Source organism: Saccoglossus kowalevskii, chromosome 3, assembly GCF_978046115.1.
Source record: "Saccoglossus kowalevskii chromosome 3, keSacKowa6.1, whole genome shotgun sequence".
In the NCBI taxonomy this organism is placed as follows: domain Eukaryota; kingdom Metazoa; phylum Hemichordata; class Enteropneusta; family Harrimaniidae; genus Saccoglossus; species Saccoglossus kowalevskii.
The window spans coordinates 35,814,007-35,838,121 of record NC_140643.1 but is presented as its reverse complement, the minus strand read 5'-3'; the positions used below and the strand labels follow the sequence as shown (position 1 = coordinate 35,838,121).

Below are 24,115 nucleotides of genomic sequence, written 5' to 3'. Positions count from 1 at the left end.
AACTATTTGTTTTTTGCGCATATCACTTTGTTATTTCAAGATGTTGTTCGGTTATACCGTGACGTCAGATTACACCTGCTGAGTAAACAAGGGATGAAACAAAAGAAACGACGGGGTTGGGTTTGAATTTCGGTTCATTTTATACTTAAGACTTATGAAAATTCAACACTCAACAACTGATCTTCGTTTCCTCAGGACTGCTTACCGAGGTTTCCGAAAATTTGTTGTGTAAATAAGGAAGTGATAAATATGATTGACGAATCACAGAGCTCGTTACATCTCGACTTTGGTAATGGATAACATTAAAGAAATCAAGTGTTGCATTGTTAACTGACTGTTTCGACAGAGGATAATCACAGTTTTTGCTACTAAACAGCCATCCTACAAAATAAATTTGAATTCATTCATACTAATTTATTTAATTAATGTAATTTATTGGGTCAAAAAAAGAATTGTAAGAATACTGTAACGAACTATTTTTCTAAAATTGGTTCAATAAGTTTTGAAATCAGCTGGTCACGCCACTTCTCAAATACAACAGCTCGACTGTTCCCGCTCCTTCTCAGACAATCTTCATGTTTTGAGTCATTTTCAGCGTTGACATCCATCAGTGTTGGGAAATACTACTTATATGCATGGTTAGTGTCTTTTAGAACAATTTCAGTCACAGGAACAAGGCGGACGTTATTTCCGATGAAAGAAATTCTAATGTCACTCGCGTCGTGTCACGATTGACCCGGTGAAGTTATACGATTGCAACACATTAAAGTACACGAACACTACAAGTTGCATCCGCTGTAGTATTTTCTACAAAATTGTATCTTCATTGCGACAAAATCAGTAATTATCGTTCCACGGTAACGAGAGTCGTCTGTGTTTGTCCCAAACCGTATAAGTAACACTGGCCACTTCTATCTGCTTTTCCAGAAATGCAAGAGTCGAACAGTCGGTGCAGTTGCTGCTCGGAGTGTTCTGACAAGGAGTGCCAAGAAAATGCGGCCGGCGTAGTGAAACAAGTACACGCCAGATTAAGAAGAAAATTCAAAGAGGGTAGGTGGTAATAATGTTGGTCCGTGAAAGAATATGTTACGTTGCACACTCCGTGAATCCACGTCCTTTTAAACTGTGTATGTCCACCATGACACTGCCTATAGCTGACCGTTACCACGTTCATTCTAAGTGGCAGTGTATAAATTCTAGACTTAATGTTTCACTGTTTTGACACATCATGTGATGGGGGCAGCTACGATTGTGTAATAAAATAGACAGTAATGTAATACAGGTCTTTGTATGGGAAACATCAGAAACTCTTCTTAGGTGGTTTGGTGTCCCAAATCCTCTCCAATCCTCTGAAACCTAGAATTGCAACCAAGTTTTATGAGAAGATGTCAAGATTGACCAGGTCGTGGGCTAAACAAATGATTTGTCTCATGGTTGAGCTGATCAGATATTTAAGATATGTGATTGATATCATGGTGTGTTTTTGACTTTTATTTTAAATGAAATCTAAATACACTAGTCTTATTATTGTCTTAAGAACAAGGCCATTGGTTATCCAAAACACTTATTCGTGTGACATCATTTTACTTAGCTATGGGACCATAGCTCTTGTTGCATCAATCTTTAGTTTTTGTGATGGTATTTTAGTATTTCTGATATATTAAATACTGTAGAATACTTTATTTTCGCTTGGAATTTATTTTCGCTATTTTCGCTGAAGGGATGATTCCGTGAAAATAAAATCCAGCGAATATACTTTTTTTCCTATATTTTACATTAAACTCATCAAAAATCAGTGAAAATAAATTCCATACAAAATGCCCAAAAAGCCTTTTCAGCGAAAATTAATTCCAGCGAAAATAAAGTATTTCACAGTACTAGTATTAGTATTTTATCAACACAGAAAAGCTATGGTTTCTTCCATAGATTTGCGTAACACAATCGTGCGACACCAATTTGTATCACAAATAAAAGTGAACAAAAACTATCACCAATCAATATTATGTTTAGTAAAACTCTCATCAAAGTGATAACTGTGACAAAAACGATTTGATGTTTTTCTGGGATTTAGTGTTCTGCACCATCTGTAACTCTGGTGGTAGCATTTTCTTCAGGTCGAACGAGGTCAGTATATCACTGGAATAGGTATTCCTGATGAATACTTCTGTAAAACGAACGCAATGTCTGCTTCAGATGTGTGTGTAATACTGCCCACAGACTTTCAAGAGAAATTTACAAATAAATGTTTTTTCATGCATGTAGGATATAGGGGAAATAAACAACACATAGAGGTCATAGCAAACGCAGTAGCAGACAACAATGTTGTTGATCTCGGGCTACATTTGACTGCAAAATTTTCAACAGCAATCACCCCAGCTTTTGTCCACAATATTAGTAAAACTACCGGGGGTAATGTAGGAATATGGCTTTTGTCCACAATATTAGTAAAACTACCGGGGGTAATGTAGGAATATGGCTTTTGTCCACAATATTAGTAAAACTACCGGGGGTAATGTAGGAATATTGAATTGTTCAGCAGTACCATTTATATTGCTGTGATATAAAAATTTAAGATTGGATAACAATTCATCTCATGGTGCGATGACAATATCTCATAATAATGACTACAAATTTATTTTGAAAACAAAATTATTGTTATGAAGGGTAATATTTCAAAATTCTTTGGGGCCATAACAGTAAATGAACACTCCCTGACGCACCTCTTAGTAGGGAGATTCTGAATACACCTGATTGTTTTTATGTTTATTTTGTTTTATTTTACCAAATTACAAATTCCAATGTTAAACTATGAATTTTTGTAACATGAGCAACAAAAGTAGCACACTTAGGCTAAGATTTTATTGATAAAGTATACAGTGTTCTAAAGTTGGAGGCAGTGACTGGAAAACAGAGCCTCTCATTTTAATGGAATTATTTTAACACTTTACCAAAATCAACTTTTGCCACCTTTCACAAAATAAACTTGCATCAGTTTTTCCATATTTTTTACCCCAAAAAACATGATCAAGACCTATAATCATATAATTATGATCATTAGGTTGAAAATTAGCAAAGAAATTATAGAAAAATTTACCAAATGTTGCACAAGTATTTTTGTGGATAAAATATGACATTAAAAGGTTAAATACCTGATTCTCTGAACTGATTTAAAGCTATGTTTTCAGATACAAGTTAAATTTTAAATCTACCGTTACATTGTTGTGTTGACAAAATTTGTCTTTTGTAAATTAATGTATTATCAATGTTAACTGAACCTATCTGTACTGTACTTCTACTTTTCTTAGCTGATGGTGACTTTGAGCGAATTTGGAGTGAACATTGTGAAGATGAAGACACCCTGGAAGAGTATGCCAATGCAATGCAGCATCTTGCTGAAGAACATTGGTCAAAAAATCCAGATGATAGAATCGCATGGTGTTATCAGTGTTGTATAGATTATTTCTTCAGTGGTGGACTGAAATGTGCTCTTGAAAAAGATGAGCGGACCAAGCAGTTTCTCACAAGCGGTGGTGCTAATAATTTTACTGAAACGCAATGTTCTTGTACAGCGGATGAATATGCTGCAGGTTCTGGAGATAACTTGTCATCACTGTCAGCTGCTACCGCTTTGTACAGTTACAACTCCTTGTAAGCATTTTATTTCTAAATGTGTTTTGCTTCACGTGTCCACCAGAATATTTATTCACCACATTCTTTGAATACCGGCTTCAGTTTTCCCCCTCTATGATGGTACTATATTTACCTGTTGACTTAATTAATTTGGGTTAATTAACCGACGGACATTTGATTTGCAAACTAAAATATAATATAAAAATTGTTTTTTTATTCATTCAAGTGCACTATTGTTCGAAAAAGTAGAACAATAATCAAACAGATGTCCAAGCATTTTAGAACGTTTAAGGTGAACTTGACCCCCAAAGATAGTAATTGTACATTGCGTTAAGTCTGTCAAATATGGTAACTACATTATACATTTCTATCTTATTTACACTTTCCTTCAGTAAGCTGCCATTTACAGGGAAGGTGAGACTAATTGATGTTGGTAGTTGTTACAACCCATTTCTCAAATATGAAGATTTCCTGTCTATCGGCATTGATATATCACCAGCTGTTGAGGTATGTTTGATGGAAGAGTCTATTTGATTCATCTTTTGACAATAATATTAATGACACACTGGAAATTAGTTTATAAAGGTGTTAAGGGACTGGTTTATTAGTCCCCGTTCGGACGTAGTCCGAAAACGGGGACTTATGGTTTGCCCTGTGTGCGTCCGTGCATGGACCTATTAAGTTCAAACTTCACTCATACATCACACATTATATGGGACATATGCACATGCAGTTTTTTCATGATCCGATTAACGATAGCCAAATAGCGGCCATTTTAAGGCCGAAAATGCATCAAAATCGTACATTTTCACCATTCCGGACCCGGATTTTGTTCAAATTTGGTACATACATTAAACATAATAGGACCTTGATGCACATTATTTTTTTTTTCGGATCAAGTTCGAAATGGCCGACTGGCGACCATTTTGTTTTAAAGAATTCAGTTCTGGATCCGTATCCGAGACGTGTCTGGATTGATCAAGTTCAAACTTCACACACACATGGTACATCATGTCACAAATAGATATGTGCATTTGCTTCATGATCCGCTTAACAATAGCTGAATGATGGCCATTTTAAGGCCGAAAATGCATCAAAATCACATATTTTCACAATTCCGGAACAGGATCTCAGTCATGCATGGATGGATTTTGTTCAGATTTAGTGCATATATATTAAACATAATATAAGCTTGATGCACACCAATTTTTCTTCCGATCAAGTTCAAAATGGCCGACTGGCGGCCATTTTGTTTTAAAGAATTTAGTTTTCGATCCATATCTCGGACATGCCTGGACAGATCAAGACAACACTTCACACACATCATACAATGTGTTGTACATATGCAGGTGCATTTCGGTCATGATCTGCTTTGAATGTATATGTCACTCAAATATGAACGGAACAGGGACGTGTCATTGACAATGACTTGTAGTACTGGTTTTTGTGCCGATGATCAGTGACAAAATGGCTATCATTTGATGTAGTCCAGATTTAATCAAACTCAATGATGCATGTTACCGAAGTCAAAACTGGTACCGGTACAGATTTTGTTTTGAAAGCTGTTATGGAGCCACATTTACTGACGTGCCTTAAACAGATCTTGTTCAAAATTTTACATCATTAGAACTCAAAGTCTGGGAGGGGGCTTGTAGTTTCGCCTTCGTCAGTTCGTCCAGAGTGATTTCTCGGAGATGGCTGGACAGATTTTTTTGAAACTTGGTACAAAGACATAGTGGTCAGCCATACATGTGCACGTTAATTTATTTTCCATTCGATCAAATATGGCTGACTGGCGGTCATTTTTAATGCCAAAATTCAGTCAAATTTTGTCCTTGTGTGTCAATCGTCATTTCTCAGAGATGGCTTGACCATTTTTTGCATGTGCATTTTGACTTAGGATATTTAATGAATTTTTGTTGATATCTTGTGAACTTATAGTCCAAATGAGATCGAAGTTGGTATAAACTTACTTGATCTGTCAATATACGATATGTGCTTTGCAATATTGAGTTTCAACTTAATTAACAAGCTCATTTGCATATTTAATTAATTTTGAATTTGTTCTTAATATCTTGTGAACTGATTGTCCGAATTAGACCGAACTTGGTATAGACTTACTTGATCTGTCAATATAAGATGTATGCTATGCAATATTGACTTTCAACTTAATTAATGAGCTAATTTGAATATTTAATTAATTTTGAATTTTTGTTAATATCTTGTGAACTAATAGTTCATGAATTTTGCTATTTAATATTGACTAAATTGAATTTTCATATTCAGCAACTTACCTGGCAATGTTGCTGCTTTGCTGTTCAGACCAATACGGGTGTGACAGTAAAGTTAAAAAAAATTCTTCAAAGCATTTCTGCCATTCTCAAATTCGATTAAATTAAACTTGACACGTGCATATATAAATCATGTTAAATTCTGATTCAGATTGGCTGACAGGTTTCAGTTTTGTGTACTATTGCACAAGGGGGACTGTTGACATTTACTTGTTGATTTTATAGATTTCATTCTTAGACAGTCATGGACTAATTTATTTAATCTGTCATGAAGCTCATATACAACAAATTACATATGCACATTTCACATAGTAAGTAGTGGTAGGTATTTTCCATAATGTAAAATTATATCTATCAATGACTTAATTTTTTAATGTTTTTTTTTTTTTTTTTATATTTTGCAGTCTGTTTACAAGTGTGATTTTCTTAATTTACAACTACATCCTCCGCTACAACTTGCTGAAGATACACTAGACACATACCTGAAGAATCTAAAAAACCCTGTTGATGAATTGCCGAGAGAATCCTTCCATGTTGTTGTATTTTCTTTGTTACTGTCATATTTTCCATCTCCATATCAGAGATGGATATGTTGTCAGAAAGCTCACAGTCTTTTGCAGATGAACGGATTACTTCTGATTATCACACCAGACTCATCGCATCAAAACAAACATGCTTCCATGATGAAGAGTTGGAAATGTGCTATTGAATCAATGGGTTTCAAGAGATGGAGGTATATCAAATACATGCACATGCATTTCATGGCTTTCCGTAAAGTCAGCAACCAGCAAAGTATTTTGATGAGCGAAGCCAATCCGGACATGATGTACATACCACAGGATTTTCATGACAATATTGAAGAATGCGTTTTCAATGACAGTTTTGATAATCAGTCGGACTCTGATGAACAATCTGTGAAGGATTTCTTCACAGAACTGCCGGATATTCAAGACCCTTGTGATATTCTTCTCTATACTTAGTGTATGTAAAATCCAAGGTACATTGTATGTGGCTGTTGTGGACATGAAAATATCATGTAATCACCATGATATTGGATATTGAAATAATGGATATTGCTTGAAGTGTGTATCTTTAACATTATGCTTGAAATAACCAAAATGTACAAAATTTTCCAGTATTGTAACCCCATAGTTTCATGTGTATATATATGATATATAACCATATCTATCTTTGTATGCGCCCAATATGAATATAACTAGAAAAGACGATGTTTCTCTTGAGTTTACATTGTCATATTATTATGGTGCACGTCATTTACAACAATTTTATTATTGTTAGAACTAATTAAACTTAATACTGACTATACTAGGCATTAAAGTCAACACTAGCAATAGAACAAATCTAAAATATATAATTCAAGCTAACAGCTGAAAAAAAATAGTATTTCATTAGTTATGCGGTATATCATTATGTTTAATTGAATCAATTGAGATTCAATTCAATTGTTAATTTTTGTTGCTTTTTTAAAAGTTTCTGACAATCATTTTCGTTGTCTCGATTGTGTTGTATGTTCATACGTAAGCTTTGTGATTTTGCTAATACAGTTGTTTTTCACTGAATTGTGGTGCTTCATACTTATTTACCAAATGTAATTTTTTAATCAGTCTTTCTTCAAAAACATGTTTATATGCTGCAATATAAAACTTTCATCGTACTTGTAAACTTCAGTTAAAGTTGCATTCTGAGAAGGGGTACTTTTACGTTCACCACTGCCCCAGGGCTGCTATAAGTGTTTTGAAAGTATACAACGTTCAGCACAAATACTTGACAAGTGGTGATATTCTCTCTCTTGGTGTATTTTGCCAAATCATTTAAATTGTGGCTTTAAATAAATTATTTAACAGTTTTATCCAGTCTAACTGAATGAGAACACATTAAATTTGCAGATTTTTATTCTCTCATAAAAAAATATGAAATATTTATTGTGCAGAAAATTACCACCTGTATATTCTACTGGACACCCTAGGCTGGTGAAAATTAACTTGCATGCAATTATTGTTTTTTTGTGGCAGCAATGTTTTTTTTTTTCTAAATTTGTTTCGAGATGTGCAACTTGAATTATTAATCATAGAAGCCTTTGTGAAAGGTTTTTAAAAAATAATTCTTCATGGTGTGCAACTTTTTCTTTGGTTTATAGAATAGAATCTTCATTCAATACTAGTACATCAATTTGTAAATCATTCATAAACATATATTATCCTTTGAGTGAATTGTATACTTCCTTTATTTTTACGATATGAACTGTTATAAAACAGTACTTGTAAATGAGGTGTATAAGATGCAATATTGTTTATATGATAATTACTAATCGATAACATCGATTGTCTGACATGGTCAATGCAATTACTCTGCCCTCAATTGCCTGACAAGTACGGAGTGTGGGCACTGATCTTTTACTGACCATGTCACACTACTGTAAAATCTGTATTAGAAGCCACACCCATTCTTTTTGAATAATTGAGAATCAAAAATTCATCATTTCTCATATGTGTAGGTGCTCCAATAGAAGCAGTTTCCCCTCTACTGCATTGTACCATTTTAAAAGAAGCCGTGAAATCTAATACAGATTTTACAGTAATCTAAATAGACTAAAATCCAAACTTTTACAGATTTTACTGAAATATTGTTTATTGAAAACAGTCAATGACACTTGGCTCTATGGTCAAAACATCATGAGTGTGCTCCTAATAATGTCTATTGATAATTTGTGCAATAAAAAATACTAGACATTGTCTTGAACTAACCCTTTGAATACCAAAAATAACTGTTGTCTCCTTTCACAAAATAAACTTGCATATTTCATTTACAATTTGTTTTCAAACATTTGATTCAATACCTGTAGTCAATTGGAAATTTATTTGTTTGAAAATATAAAAATATGTGAAATGATGCACACAAATCTTTGCAGGAAAATTTCTGATGTTCAAAGGGTTAAGACTGATTTGTAATTCATTTTGTATTTCAGAAGCCATTTTTTTTTTACTTGTGCGCTTTCTTCATGCAAATAATGAACATTTGGTATTCAGAATAAGTTTAGTATTGAAGTCAACGCGAAGCGAAGCTACTTACAAACAAACTTGATTGGTTATCCAACCCAATCACCCAAGTAAGATCAATTATCAACAGATTTTTTTCAATGTATCAATTTATGTATACATGTGTATATGCTTTGACTCTACTGTTGGGCCATGCCGTAATTGTGCAAACGCAGCCAAATTCGGTGTGCTATTTTCATTCCAATTTTCTGTGCAATAATTTTGAAAACTACATTGGAAAGCTGCTTGTAAGATTGTTGTAATATCTGTTTGTTCTGAAATTAATTCTGTATTACATATATTTTGTATAAAATTATATTCTAATAGTTGCAATAGTACTTACTTACTAAACAGTGTTGTTTTGTCAGATTTGTTAATGATTGCTTTACAGCGAATTGGCTAACTGCTTGGGTTTTGACTAAACAGTTGGCTTCTGAATCTCATTGGCGCCAACTCGTGGTCGCGTCCACTCTGGGCGAGTCTATATTGCATTAGGGAACATAGTATGCTTTTACGTTGCCTGGTACATGTCTGGATTCCCCTGAATGATTTGCTTAGCGAGGCGTGATAATGTGAAAGTAGTTTCCCTGGTCAGCCTAAGAATCGCCACAGTCAGCTGGCATACAAGTGATAATATTATAAATGAGATTAATCCACCGATATTTACTATATGGGGGTAGCCATCTTGAACACTGATTGAAACTAAATAAAGAGACAAGTTGAGAAAGTTTCCTATAAATCAGGGAGAAAATAAATTTTTGCATCTAAACGATTCATTTGGGTAACATTAAACCAACCGCTAGTAAAATTTGACTTCATTTATCATTTTTGCGTGAACAATCCCTTGTATACAAACACTTCATTACACTAAGAAAATAGAACACTTTCCCTGGTATATTTGAAAGCGAAATCGCCATCCAACTAAAGTATAAGGACCGTCCTACTGTTATATAGATTCACCTAGAGTGGGCGTGACCACAGGATAGCGCCAGAGAGATTTGAAAGCCAACCGTCCAGTCAAAACCAAAGCAGTTAGCCAATTCACTAGCAAGTTTGCAAATTGGCTGCCACAATACTTCTGAGACTTGCTGTAAGGCCAAGGAAAATGAAGTACATTTCATAACGTAAAACAAAGTTTTGATGTGTATGCAATGTATCTTTATTAAGGTAAGGATGCAGTTTACCTAACAGGTATTTTAATTAGTTAATTAGGAAACCAAGATGACCTCCCTTGTCCACAAAACTATATATTTTCGGAAAGCTTACTGTATGAATTTTAACGTTTTATTTTTATGAACACTGTAGTTTGAAATATGCACAAAAATGAGCTTTTTTGGTCAAAAGTGATTTAAAAAAAAATTAGCTGCTAAACCATGCTTCTGTTTCCTGTCAAAATTGGTTTATGGGAACATCTGTTTATTATGAAGAAAGCGCCTCTTGAAAACTGTCTACCAGTTGTCAATTTTGTAGGGCAGCAGCTCAAATTTCACTACTTCAAGTTTATGCATAAATTAACACCCAGGCTAGTTGTCTGTATGATTGCTGTAACACTATTCAACTAAAAACAATGCCCCGACAGCGTTTTTGAAGAAAAACACATTGTCAATCATTTGTGAAAATTTCAAAACAAAAGGTCAAAGAGTCTAGGAGCTATTTTTTTTTCAAGTTCTGAAATGTGCACTAAAAAGAAGCTGAGATAATTGCTAATTTGCATAACAATTCACTCAGTAAGAAGTTTGCTGCAGTGTAATGCTCATAATTAAAATGGCTGTTACAGTTTCAAATTTAAATGTATTATCATTTTGTAAAAAGTTAAATACAGTGCATAATATGGAGATCCCGTCATTTCTTTTTTTCACAATGTTATTTTAGCTGGAATTAATTTTCGCTGAAAAGACTTTGGGTGTTTTGTATGGAATTTATTTTCACTCATTTTTGACAAGTTGAATGTAATATACAGGAAAAAAGGTGTATTCGCTGGATTTTATTTTCACTGAATCATCCCTTCAGCGAAAATTAAATCCAAGCGAAAAAATTAAGTATTTTACAGTACTGTATACTTAAGTGTTGAGCAAATAAATTTTAACTGTACTGTACTTGTGTGTGTTGCACTTTATCTACACTGTCGTTCCACTTTCCTGAAGCATTTGACAATTTACCATTTAACCTATTGGTAGTAAACTTGTGGTGTTGAGGTAGTCTGTCTTTAAAAGGATTATTCAATCCAATAAAGTAATTTATCATGAAGTGAAATGAAAATGTTTTGAAGAGGATATTTCTGAACTCGGTTCAAATCTGTAACCATGACTGGAAATGTAACTGTAATCCCCACTCAATGGTGGTCTCGGTTGATAGAGAACTACACACACTTCGTTTTAAAGACCCATATTATTTCCAAGATTGGATTCTGTGCAAATACACATTAGGATATAAAATTGAATATTAAACAAAAGACAAAGAGTTAACACAGCACAGGAAATGTGAATTATCTTGAGTCGATATTATAGTACAATATACATAGAAGTAAATGGAGATTGAAGTGGACAAAAAAGTAGTCCCGGCTCCTCTCGCTCTTAATATTTGTAACAGGAACGGTTGTTCTCTTCACACTCCTTGACTGTATTGTGTTCTGTTCTATACAAAAATAGACACATTGCGACATGAGTACATAATGCTACATTGTATAATTTTACTTCAACGATGAGGGCGACATCATTCTAATTTGAACATTTCTTGTTTTTGTATAATTTTACAAGGATACGGATTTATTTTACTGTATATCTGTGCATTTTCGTCGACATATCATTTGGTGAAATATGTAAATTATTCTAACCCTGTAAAGGATACATTCTCGCACAATATGATATGCAAAGAATATCTCATGAGTGCTTCTTGGCATATCGGTAGATCCACCAAGATTCCATAATACGAAGGTTCCATAATACAATAAAGTATATTCGTGTCGGCATTAGTTTGATATATTCGTGTAGTACATACATTTGTAAAATTCCATCACAGTCCCTCTATCTATGATAGAGGGACTGTGGTTCCATTAAAAAACGAAACTCGTTTGATTGAATGAGAGGTAATTAAAAATGTGTACATTTCAATTATATTCGATAAGTAACGCATTAGTCACGTGTTCTGCGATAGTCACGTGTTTTGTGATTCCACAGTACTAGTATTTCACAAGTCAATGAATATCGCAAATTTATGTAGCAGCCAAAGCTGGGAGCTTATCTATAAAATGTAACTTTTACGTATTTAGAAACTACCAAACTTTTTATCATACGTTCATATGTAATAGTGCAGTCTTTAAAGAGTTGTTATATTTCATTTTTGAAATAAACAGAAACCAATATAAAACGCTTTTACAATTGTTTGCCCAACTTATTCTCGAGTTAAATTTTTGGGTTTATTTCTAGTCATATTTCCGGGTTTTGATTACTTTCCCAAAATTTAGATAATAATTTTCAAAATTATTAATGGTATCTAAATAATAATAATACCATATCCAAAATTTACCTTATATAATTTGTATATACATGTATATAGTCATTTAGTCAATTTATTTCATTGGTTTTTGTTACCTTCGTTACAGTCAGTCATTTGTACGTGTAATTTAAACATTTTAAATACAATTTGAATTCATTTTGATTGCTTCTTTTTGTGCACATTTTAATATATTTTTATTTGGTAGCTCACTATAAATGATGTATTTGCTACGCAACGAAGTGCCGAGGGTATCGGTACTCGTGCTCGGAGTATACGCAAATGTTTTGCGCCCTCAACGTCATCGAAAGAACCAGGAAGCCATTATTAAGATGGCTGATCTTACGCATTTTAGCGTTTGAGATCGAGATTGGGTAGTATTTATTTATCAGGAGTTCAATCTCTATCATCAAGGTAATTTAGAAGGTAACATTATTTGTCTGTTTTTTGTATTCGGCGGATTATTTTTCTGTGATCTCACATGGACGATAGCAATGATGTTAATATTGCGTGTAACAATGCCTGCATTTAGTAAATAGATGATTTGGTTTTGCATCATGATCATTTTGGGTGGTCGTGGTTTCACGGCGTTTTGCCGGTCCGTATAGGGTCTTAGGCTTCGTTTATTGCACATGCCTAGAATCGACGCTGCCGTTTATATATACCGGAAGACGTAGTCTTAGCACCTATCAGGACCCAACACGACGCGAAACCACGGCTGGATGCTTCTGTCTTATGTCACGGACAGCAATGATTTATGAAATGAACATCTTTCCTAAAATCCGATTCACACACACATTTATCGGGTTGGATTATGAGACACTATTTTGAGAGATTTCCCAAGCAAGTTGATCATGCTAAATTTGGTCCCTTCATAATTTAATATCATTGAATGCTGACATTTTAGATCACAATTTCAGACACCACTCTTTGTAACACATGCATCCTTATTCCAGTGTAGCGTTTCAGTGGAAGCAACCCCCCCCCCCCCGGTAGTATCACCATCACAAATTCCTACTGTTGATTTATACTGCATGTGAAAATGCCTGCTTATTCATATGCTATGGTGACTTTATGTTTGAATGCAATAGTATACAACCCTGTTTTGAATGTGTTTGACAGTGTAATTATCATTGTTTTGCTTGATTTATAAATGGTTAAGTGTTTCTGTTGTCACACCTCCCTCTGTACCCTTCTATGATAGGGAGACTGTGGTTTTGTTAACTTAATATCTACCATAAAAAAATTATTTTGGCTTATATGCGCTTCTGACAGAGCATATGACAAATAACTTGTGTGGTCCTATATCAATATGTTCCATCATCAGTACAATGTGAATCTGTGGTCATGCATTTGGAAATATGCATCATAAATAAGTATAAATCATATAAACCAGCCAGGGTCTGGTTGCATTTGTGGATTATTTGCGGTTATAACCAGCATGTTTGCAGATGTTTTAAAAATGGAATAAACAAAAATCTGGTCAAATAATGTGGGGCATGATAAACATGGAATTATTTTCTGAATATTATTAATACAATTCTATACACGTTACAATGTAGTATACTAGGTAAGTCAAATAAGATAATAAAGCACATGACTAGATTATGCATCTAATTATATATATTTAACTCATATTCACAATGCCAAGTGATTCATATGAGAATCCATTTTGCATTGTAACTGTTGATTACAGCCGTTCTGAGAATTATTCGGACAAGTCAGTTAGCAAAATGACTTGCAACTTTGCAAAACACTTTGGTCTTTGCCCAATCTAGACTTGTCGGCGCCACTTGAGTGACGGGCACGTGGTTTGGGATTACTATTTCATAGGGGTTGTTGGCTTGGTGAATTGTAAGTATTATCTAGCGTGCATATACAGCAAGCATTCTTTATTTTTTATAATTATTTTCAGTAATTTTGAAAATCACAAGTTGGATGTTGTTTAAATCTGTCGAAAAATGTCAACCCCTCGCTCATTTTAGTCAGTTGTACCTGTTACAAAAATGGACTAGACATAATAACGGTCGTTATACCCCGTCATTTTCAAACTGCAGTTGAAAAAGTGATTCGATCAAGGAAGGCACTTTTGATTTGACAAAATCCATCAAACCATTATAATTGAGTTTTCCGTCTGTGTATCCCTGACGTACTCACAGCACCAGTAATGTGAAAACAACTTTTAGTTTGGCGCGAAACTGCAGCGCGTCCTGCTAAGAAACTTTATTTTGAGCCTTCCCGCCAACGACGAGTTCATTAATACCTGGGGTTACTCAACACTCGGGAGTTGTTTTGTAAATTACGCTATGTCAGGTGGACTCAGATGGTTATAAAAATTTAAAATAACACTTTGCATATACAACATATAACCTGTTAATATATGGTAACCAGCGCGTGTCGTTTTGAAAACAGCGTTTATACGCATCTTGCAAGATAATGGAATGATTCCAATTGTGGGCGTGCCAATATAACGGCGCCATCAAGTCTAGATTGGAAAAGACCCAAGTGTTTTGCAAAGTTCCAACATATATTGCTAACTGACTGTCCGAATAATTCTCAGAACGGCTGTAAAGAAGTATAGTTATCTTTAGATTCATATTCACAACGCCAAGTGATACATATGAGAATCTATTTTGCATTGTAACTGTTGATTAAAGAAGTATAGTTGTCTTCAGATTCACATTCTCAACGCCAAGTGAGTCATATGAGAATCCATTTTGCATTGTAACTGTGGATTAAAGAAGTATAGTTGTCTTCAGATTCACATTCACAATGCCAAGTGATTCATATGAGAATCTATTTTGCATTGTAAATGTGGATTAAAGAAGTATAGTTGTCTTCAGATTCAGATTCACAATGCCAAGTGATTCATATGAGAATCTATTTTGCATTGTAACTGTGGATTAAAGAAGTATAGTTGTCTTCAGATTCAGATTCACAATGCCAAGTGATTCATATGAGAATCCATTTTGCATTGTAACTGAGTAGATGCTAAGCCACTCACTTTTATGTTTTTGTAAACTAAGGGTTTACTACGTTTACTACAAAAAATAGCATGCTCCTCTGAGATATAAGGTTATAATTATAATTAGGATGTAATTTACACCTTCCTGTCTGTTGCAGGTAGCTGCCTAAAGTTTGTACAACCTTCCCTGTTGCTTCATTCCTGTAGTTATGGTAACCAGCAAATAAGGTGGCTTTTGAACTCATCAAATGTTCTGTTGACTAACATCAAATTCAATGATTTCATTCAAGTATTTCACCAGTCATTGTCTCCATATTCCTGTTAACAAGATGATGGAAGTACACAGACAGTGTAACGTACGTTACATCAGTCATCTGAGCAGTCTGGTGTTGCTCATTGGGATATGTGCCGGACTATATAACCGATGGCTTCACAGTCAAGACACAATGTTACTGGTACTCACTGCGTGTGGGTTGTTTTTATTCGCTCTCTGTGGCATCTTTTACTACTACTTTGGACTTGAAGGCGTCAGCACGTGCTTCTTCAACCTTTGGTGCGGCTGCCTGCTCGGAATGATAACATATACTAAATATGAGGAATTCCAGTACGAGATTTCCGAAACTATAATGAATATTATGCTAATGACTAGCTTAGGATTGAAATGTTTCTGGGTGTTAATTGAGCGGATTTGCGGACTCATGACGTACCGGTCGATTCTACTGACAAATATGGAGGCTTTTGAACTGATTGGATTTGCGGTTGCCAGTGTGATATTACAAGATGATATAGTTGCTGTATGGCTGCTTGTCTTATCATACGCATTGACTCTTATTGCTCTGCGTCTACGAGTGTTACTTGCCATACCAACATTAGCTGTGGCCTGTACCATCACAGCAGTGTTTTTATTCCCAGCGATACATATTCCACCGAATCCTTTTGCTCTGAGCTGTTTCGCCGGACGTTTAGCAATTGATTCCATTTTAGATACATACTTCTGTAGTCTATCCCTATTAGAACGTTGGCAATGCTACCTCTACACCAATAGATTTCTCAGCATTTTATCAGTTTTCCTCATCATTGTGCTTGAGATTGCGTTCTTCGTCTTTGCGGGTCAAGTAATGGTCAGTCACGAAGAGTGGTATTTTTCTATCCCTTTTTTCATTCTATTTGGTCTGCTGTGGCTTTGTTTCCATTCCGCCCAAATATTTACATGGTGGAGTTTTCTGAGCAAAATCTATGAAAGTCTGAACATCTACAAATCCATGACCAAGGAAGCGAAAAGCATGAGTCGGATAATGTCCTCTAAAGGACTTCGGTATTTCTGTTTGATTTCACAACGGTTTATATGTTTCTCCTTTGTGACAACATTGATGCTGACTGCGGTGTCATGGCAAAAGGACAATGCTATTTTTCTGAGCCTCTTTCTGATTGTTTTACCAATTGAATGCATGCAGTTAGGATTATTATATGAACTTGGTAAATCACTTGGCGGTACATGCATTGGTTATGCCTTAGTTGCACCATCTAACTTCTGTCGGTAAGTACTACTACCGGTACATTAACAAGTAAGAATATCTGTAGTTGAAATACAAATTTCACAGTTATTCTTACTAAACTAAAGTCAACTTTATCTGCTTTCATAAAATAAAATTCTAATAACTTTTTCAATTTTTTTTTTACAAAAAAATTATCAAGACCAGTAGACAATAAAAAAATTACTTTAAATATATCTTCACACAGAGGTAATTTATTAGGTAAATTAAGATTCATGCATTGAGTCAAATTACTAAAATGACATGTAGTTATTTCAACATGTTTTACTGTATGTCAATTTTGTCCAAAATTCGTAACAAAGTTTTTAAAAAATACTTAAGAATGGAAGGGTTAAGCCTCTATTTTCCAAGATTTTCATGAAAATATCAGAATTTTTCACTGATTATTGGAAAATATGACTTTGTTGCATTCTTCACTAATGAGTCTAATTCATATGTGCTCGCATCATATGTTAAATTGTATGTGATATTATTTTTTAAATTAAATGTATAATTGCAAAAATGGTATTATAGTCTCACTGAATATTCCAAAACACATACCACTTGGAAGCTTTGTTATTGGCTTGTATTGCTTTTAGTTTTAACGATCCATAAAAACCTAAAAATATTCACCTGCGAATAATTTGTGTGTGCAGCACCCATCTCTGTACTTTCATATTGTGGAATAATACTTGTGTTATCATCATTATGATAGAGTACATTCTTACAAACACCATTGAATTTTTTTTATTTTACTTAACTGTGTTTATAATCAAATGTTTATATTTTACTACCATTTATTGTATTTTCTCTTTTCACAGACTTGATGGTGAAACTGTGATCTTACCTGCCAATGCAATCCAGGAACACAGTGTCAGATCTACAGAGATACTGAACACTATGCAGCGTTTCTTTCTTCATCATATGATTGATATCTTCAGTTGTGATTACTCTACAAGTGGACTTACATTAGATACTGTTGAGGCCAAATTAAAAGGATTGTTTGATAAAATGACTAAAGATGGACCGCGATATGATACCTATGTAGTTTTCTATAGTGGACATGTACAACCCAATGGAGACTGGGCATTAGCAGGTATTCTCACTAAAATATCTTTTTTCTTCCAATAATGTCAAACAGAGGATCCTTGTTGAAACTTGTTGCAAAGCAGTTCCCAGAAAGCAGATGTAAATTTTCAATATTCTTCATAACAGGAATACAGAAACCCGTTTGTTCTCGAAATTGAACATTGACAATTTTGAGTTCATTATTTTTTTTTTATTAAAAAGCAGAAAAAAGCCAACTCAAGTTGACATTATTGTTAAAATGTCAAGGGTAAAAGTTAACAACAGCCGTGAAAGAGCAATAGTTATAAGAGGCTTGCATGAGTATGTTTCTATTTTGAGATATCATTTTTGTATTTTTTGGTTACAAATGGATGAAAAACATACATATTGTGATATATATTATACAATGAAATACAAAGGATTCTAGATAAACATTTAGTTGAATGATTTCAAAAATGTTGCATTGCTTTGTACATTTAACCACTTAGGCTGTGTTCATTACAGGGGATGTATCTCTAAAGTTTGAAACTTTGGTTGAATGGTGGAATGAGGCTTGCGCCGACTCTGGATCAAGACTCATCATCGTCATGGATACCAAATACTCACAGGGTTGGATCAAACAAGCTCGTAGAGACAGGGAGAGCTATATCGCTGTCCAATCATTTATCACTGAAAAGTCAACAGACCCTGAAACGGGTACGTCTATTAATATTGGCGACTTCACCAGTGAATGGGTGGACTATAACTGTTCCTCGGAAACTGATGTTAATTGGAGTCAGCAAGGCCGGGTAGTTAGAGCCAGTTATGGCGTTTCCCGACGATGGAGTGATTTCAGTTTCCATTCGCCAACAGAGCAAGATATTGAATCGCATTGGCAAAACAGTTTTCCCAGCATTACAAGACCCTTCATAAAAGTTCTAAGTATACCAGGAAATACAAACATTTTCGGTTGTTGTGACCCGTGTATTCGGTGTGTTAAAAGGTGTAAAATGAAATGGCTTTCACCGCTTGTCATTGACACAGGTCATGGGTTCAAATTGGTGAGGTCATAGTTCACAGGTTAAAGTATTGCATACTTAAGGTAGCAACGGGGGAAAAAAAATTATTTGTGATTCAGATCTACTCCAAACATTGCTAAGCAATACGGTACTATGCCATACCAATGTTTGTCTAAGGAATCATTTGGATAATATCACTATTGTACTTTTGTGTTCTTTAACACATGAATGACCTGTGACTTAATTTGCACATGATGTTCATAACAATGTAGGCTAGATGATCGCATCTTGGTTTTTCTTTATCTGCCTTTGTTTCCTAGCAACAACCATATAACTATGGATATGCTACCAACAGTTTTAAAAAATGTCTGAATAACAGATCAATTTTTAACTTGTTTTTCCCCTGTTTCTACCTTGAGATAATTATAATGTTTTTAATAGAGAGCAGTGGATTATAGTTGGAATAAATATTGATTGCTCATCTACATTCTTCAAGAACTGTAAATGGCTTCTTCATGATTTTATAATTTACATTTTGAGTGAGAACCATGAAACTTACTGTTCCTGTGCTCATCGTCTGTACTAATACAAAATTTTAGAAAATCACTGAAAGTTAGGAAAACGAATCTCCAGCTCAATCCTGAAGAATATTTTACAAGTTTTAGCAGCGAAAAATAAATCTGCTACAAATTTGTTTTTCTCAGTAATAAGTTGAACAATTTATTCTTGTAAAAATTAATGCATTCAGTTTAGTGTGTCGGTGGGAATTAAAAATGTTACTCCTTTATTATTTTTCCAGTCAAGTGAAGTGAAACCTGTCTAAACTGAATAACACAAAAACTAATGAGAAATTTACAATAAGTACCGGCATATCAGAAAAGACTGGTTTCACATAACATAAATATAACATAAATACACTGTAGAGGCTGACTATGTGTTTATAACTAACTCTCAAAAAAGTTAAATTACTGGTACATGCATTTGAAGTTTGCTGCAATCTGGCAGATATTTTTTTTTTCGACCAAGGATTAGGCTTGTCTGCTGTAGACAGTTATAATGTAACGTCAAATTGAAAATGTTAATGTTACTGCTGATAAACGAATATGCTTTGTGACACTGATGACAAATTACTGTGGAAAACTCACCTGATGATACCTCTGAATATCTATGATTGATTTTAATATTGTGAAGCACTTTTAATTGTATGTATATATAGTGTCTGTAGTGACTGTTTGCTTGGTTACCTGGTACTATCATATTTCCTGAAATAAAGAGTGATTCCTTGCACCAACTTTACACCAAAAGTGTATAATTTTCCAGTTGCTTTGTTTTTAAGGCAAAAAATTGGGATTTTAACAATTTTTAGAAATTATTTCTGATACACAAATTATAATACAGTTAATCTTGGTGCATTAGTTGTTTTATATCAGTGAAAAACATCATCTAGATCTTTTTGAATTCTACAGTATATGGTACAATTGAGGTTTTATTCAGGGATGTAAATGCAAAGTCACCAGCCAAGGCCCCCTCCCCTCTCTCTCCTTTCTGAGCTAAAACAATGTATAAATAGTAACATACAATCATGAGTGCTTTGTTTTACCTCACATATTGACAAGTAAGCTCATTTGATTGTAATTCATTATCTCAATACAATCACTTCTGAATGTCAATGCTGCAAATTATTTGAACCATACCTTCAGGTAACACTATGAACCATCAGAGCACCATACAATGCAACATGACTGCATCCCTAAGGGGTACACTATGAACCATCAGAGCACCATACAATACAACATGACTGCATCCCTAAGGGGTACACTATGAACCATCAGAGCACCATACAATACAACATGACTGCATCCCTAAGGGGTACACTATGAACCATCAGAGCACCATACAATACAACATGACTGCATCCCTAAGGGGTACACTATGAACCATCAGAGCACCATACAATACAACATGACTGCATCCCTAAGGGGTACACTATGAACCATCAGAGCACCATACAATGCAACATAACTGCATACCTAAGGGGTACACTATGAACCATCAGAGCACCATACAATACAACATGACTGCATCCCTAAGGGGTACACTATGAACCATCAGAGCACCATACAATACAACATAACTGCATACCTAAGGGGTGCACTATGAACCATCAGAGCACCATACAATGCAACATAACTGCATATCTAAGGGGTACACTATGAACCATCAGAGCACCATACAATGCAACATAACTGCATACCTAAGGGGTACACTATGAACCATCAGAGCACCATACAATGCAACATAACTGCATACCTAAGGGGTACACTCTGAACCATCAGAGCACCATACAATGCAACATAACTGCATACCTAAGGGGTACACTATGAACCATCAGAGCACCATACAATGCAACATAACTGCATACCTAAGGGGTACACTATGAACCATCAGAGCACCATACAATGCAACATAACTACATACCTAAGGGGTACACTATGAACCATCAGAGCACCATACAATGCAACATAACTGCATACCTAAGGGGTACACTATGAACCATCAGAGCACCATACAATACAACATAACTGCATACCTAAGGGGTACACTATGAACCATCAGAGCACCATACAATGCAACATAACTGCATACCTAAGGGGTACACTATGAACCATCAGAGCACCATACAATACAACATAACTGCATACCTAAGGGGTACACTATGAACCATCAGAGCACCATACAATGCAACATAACTGCATACCTAAGGGGTACACTATGAACCATCAGAGCACCATACAATACAACATAACTGCATACCTAAGGGGTACACTATGAACCATCAGAGCACCATACAATGCAACATAACTACATACCTAAGGGGTACACTATGAACCATCAGAGCACCATACAATGCAACATAACTGCATACTTAAGGGGTACACTATGAACCATCAGAGCACCATACAATACAACATAACTGCATACCTAAGGGGTACACTATGAACCATCAGAGCACCATACAATGCAACATAACTGCATACCTAAGGGGTACACTATGAACCATCAGAGCACCATACAATGCAACATAACTGCATACCTAAGGGGTACACTATGAACCATCAGAGCACCATACAATACAACATAACTGCATACCTAAGGGGTACACTATGAACCATCAGAGCACCATACAATGCAACATAACTACATACCTAAGGGGTACACTATGAACCATCAGAGCACCATACAATGCAACATAACTGCATACCTAAGGGGTACACTATGAACCATCAGAGCACCATACAATACAACATAACTGCATACCTAAGGGGTACACTATGAACCATCAGAGCACCATACAATGCAACATAACTGCATACCTAAGGGGTACACTATGAACCATCAGAGCACCATACAATGCAACATAACTGCATACCTAAGGGGTACACTATGAACCATCAGAGCACCATACAATACAACATAACTGCATACCTAAGGGGTACACTATGAACCATCAGAGCACCATACAATGCAACATAACTGCATACCTAAGGGGTACACTATGAACCATCAGAGCACCATACAATGCAACATAACTGCATACCTAAGGGGTACACTATGAACCATCAGAGCACCATACAATGCAACATAACTGCATACCTAAGGGGTACAATATGAACCATCAGAGCACCATACAATGCAACATAACTGCATACATAAGAGGTACACTATGAACCATCAGAGCACCATACAATGCAACATAACTGCATACCTAAGGGGTACACTATGAACCATCAGAGCACCATACAATACAACATAACTGCATACCTAAGGGGTACACTATGAACCATCAGAGCACCATACAATGCAACATAACTGCATACCTAAGGGGTACACTATGAACCATCAGAGCACCATACAATGCAACATAACTGCATACCTAAGGGGTACACTATGAACCATCAGAGCACCATACAATACAACATAACTGCATACCTAAGGGGTACACTATGAACCATCAGAGCACCATACAATACAACATAACTGCATACCTAAGGGGTACACTATGAACCATCAGAGCACCATACAATGCAACATAACTGCATACCTAAGGGATACACTATGAACCATCAGAGCACCATACAATGCAACATAACTGCATACCTAAGGGGTACACTATGAACCATCAGAGCACCATACAATGCAACATAACTGCATACCTAAGGGGTACACTATGAACCATCAGAGCACCATACAATACAACACAACTGCATACCTAAGGGGTACACTATGAACCATCAGAGCACCATACAATACAACATAACTGCATACCTAAGGGGTACACTATGAACCATCAGAGCACCATACAATGCAACATAACTGCATACCTAAGGGGTACACTATGAACCATCAGAGCACCATACAATGCAACATAACTGCATACCTAAGGGGTACACTATGAACCATCAGAGCACCATACAATGCAACATAACTGCATACCTAAGGGATACACTATGAACCATCAGAGCACCATACAATGCAACATAACTGCATACCTAAGGGGTACACTATGAACCATCAGAGCACCATACAATGCAACATAACTGCATACCTAAGGGGTACACTATGAACCATCAGAGCACCATACAATGCAACATAACTGCATACCTAAGGGGTACACTATGAACCATCAGAGCACCATACAATGCAACATAACTGCATACCTAAGGGGTACACTATGAACCATCAGAGCACCATACAATACAACACAACTGCATACCTAAGGGGTACACTATGAACCATCAGAGCACCATACAATACAACATAACTTCATACCTAAGGGGTACACTATAAACCATCAGAGCACCATACAATGCAACATGACTGCATACCTAAGGGGTACACTATGAACCATCAGAGCACCATAGAATACAACATAACTGCATTCCTAAGGGGTAGCAGCATTATAAGTTATTAGATTTTCCGGCATTGAACAAGATTTTCTTAGCAATATATTTTTCTTAAATGAAAAATTGATGTTAAAACCATCTGTAGTGGATGATATTTCATACAAAAATACTTTTTGGTC

The 24,115-nt window shown here is 35.3% G+C and overlaps 2 protein-coding genes across 3 annotated transcripts; both read left to right on the top strand.

Annotated features, from left to right (window-relative positions):
* The first annotated feature begins 510 nt into the window (after positions 1-510).
* Positions 511-11,073, top strand: LOC100374645 (S-adenosylmethionine sensor upstream of mTORC1-like). The gene is made up of 5 exons (XM_006822418.3): positions 511-638; positions 928-1,050; positions 3,306-3,648; positions 4,023-4,137; positions 6,326-11,073. The coding sequence occupies exons 1-5, from the start codon at positions 632-634 to the stop codon at positions 6,899-6,901; spliced, it is 1,164 nt and encodes a 387-aa protein (XP_006822481.1). The 5' UTR covers positions 511-631; the 3' UTR covers positions 6,902-11,073.
* Positions 11,074-12,800: 1,727 nt separating this feature from the next.
* On the top strand, positions 12,801-20,336 carry LOC100374493 (transmembrane protein 168-like). 2 transcript variants are annotated; one of them, XM_085496590.1, is made up of 4 exons: positions 12,801-12,883; positions 15,593-16,971; positions 17,788-18,062; positions 18,539-20,336. In XM_085496590.1, exons 2-4 carry the CDS (start codon positions 15,710-15,712, stop codon positions 19,084-19,086), a joined length of 2,085 nt encoding a protein of 694 aa, XP_085352716.1. In that variant the 5' UTR covers positions 12,801-12,883; positions 15,593-15,709; the 3' UTR covers positions 19,087-20,336. The 2 variants fall into 2 exon arrangements, with proteins under 2 accessions (XP_085352716.1, XP_002739520.1); XM_002739474.4 differs by having other exon boundaries at positions 12,815-12,895.
* Positions 20,337-24,115: the final 3,779 nt, after the last annotated feature.